Genomic DNA, 1,596 nt, shown 5'->3' with positions numbered 1-1,596 from the left:
TCTCCGTTTTCTGAGCCAGTCTCCTTTCTCTGAGCGCTCTCCGTTGTGTGAGCAGTCTCCGTTGTCTGAGCGCTCTCCGTTTCCTGCGCAGTCTCCTTTCTCAGAGCGCTCTCCGTTGTGTGAGCAGTCTCCGTTGTCTGAGCGCTCTCCGTTTCCTGAGCAGTCTCCTTTCTCTGAGCGCTCTCCGTTGTCTGAAGTGCCTCCTTTCTCTGAACGGTCTTCAATTTCTGCACTGCCTCCTTTCTCTGAACGCTCTCCGTTGTCTGAGCGCTCTCCGTTTTCTGAACTGACTCCTTTCTCTGAACGATCTTCAATTTCTGCACTGCCTCCTTTCTCTGAACGCTCTCCGTTGTCTGAGCGCTCTCCGTTTTCTGAACTGACTCCTTTCTCTGAACGATCTTCAATTTCTGCACTGCCTCCTTTCTCTGACCGAGCTGCGGTTTCTGAACTGCCTCCTTTCTCTGAGCGTTCTACGTTGTCTGAGCGCTCTCCGTTTTCTGAGCAGTCTCCTTTCTCTGAACGGTCTTCAATTTCTGCACTGCCTCCTTTCTCTGAACGCTCTCCGTTGTCTGAGCGCTCTCCGTTTTCTGAACTGACTCCTTTCTCTGAACGATCTTCAATTTCTGCACTGCCTCCTTTCTCTGACCGAGCTGCGGTTTCTGAACTGCCTCCTTTCTCTGAGCGTTCTACGTTGTCTGAGCGCTCTCCGTTTTCTGAGCAGTCTCCTTTCTCTGAACGGTCTTCAATTTCTGCACTGCCTCCTTTCTCTGAACGCTCTCCGTTGTCTGAACGCTCTCCGTTTTCTGAACTGACTCCTTTCTCTGAACGGTCTTCAATTTCTGCACTGCCTCCTTTCTCTGAACGCTCTCCGTTGTCTGAGCGCTCTCCGTTTTCTGAACTGACTCCTTTCTCTGAACGATCTTCAATTTCTGCACTGCCTCCTTTCTCTGAACGCTCTCCGTTGTCTGAGCGCTCTCCGTTTTCTGAACTGACTCCTTTCTCTGAACGCGCTGCGTTTTCTGAACTGACTCCTTTCTCTGAGCGTTCTACGTTGTCTGAGCAGTCTCCTTTCTCTGAGCGCTCTCCGTTGTCTGAGCGCTCTCCGTTTTCTGAGCAGTCTCCTTTCTCTGAGCGCTCTCCGTTTTCCGAACTGACTCCTTTCTCTGAACGCGCTGCGTTTTCTGAACTGACTCCTTTCTCTGGGCGTTCTACGTTGTCTGAGCAGTCTCCTTTCTCTGAGCGCTCTGCGTTGTCTGAGCGCTCTCCGTTTTCTGAGCAGTCTCCTTTCTCTGAACGCTCTCCGGTTTCTGAACTGACTCCTTTCTCTGAACTGTCTCCGTTGTCTGAACGCTCTCCGTTTTCTGAACTGACTCCTTTCTCTGAACGATCTTCAATTTCTGCACTGCCTCCTTTCTCTGACCGAGCTGCGGTTTCTGAACTGCCTCCTTTCTCTGAGCGTTCTACGTTGTCTGAGCGCTCTCCGTTTTCTGAGCAGTCTCCTTTCTCTGAACGGTCTTCAATTTCTGCACTGCCTCCTTTCTCTGACCGAGCTGCGGTTTCTGAACTGACACCTTTCTCTGAGCGCTCTACGTTGTC

At 51.3% G+C, this 1,596-nt stretch overlaps 1 protein-coding gene across 1 annotated transcript in view; it reads right to left on the bottom strand.

The window, feature by feature from the left end:
* Positions 1-1,596, bottom strand: part of TGME49_322700 (collagen, putative) — a gene marked incomplete at both ends in the record, with an annotated part of 2,988 nt that continues 1,392 nt past the window's right edge. The window contains one exon of the mRNA XM_018783049.1: positions 1-1,596. Within this exon, the coding sequence (XP_018634747.1) occupies positions 1-1,596 (1,596 nt within the window).

This window comes from Toxoplasma gondii, assembly GCF_000006565.2.
Source record: "Toxoplasma gondii ME49 unplaced genomic scaffold asmbl.59, whole genome shotgun sequence".
NCBI lineage: Eukaryota > Apicomplexa > Conoidasida > Eucoccidiorida > Sarcocystidae > Toxoplasma > Toxoplasma gondii.
The sequence above is the reverse complement of the archived record's forward strand: the minus strand, read 5'-3'. Positions and strand labels throughout refer to the sequence as shown.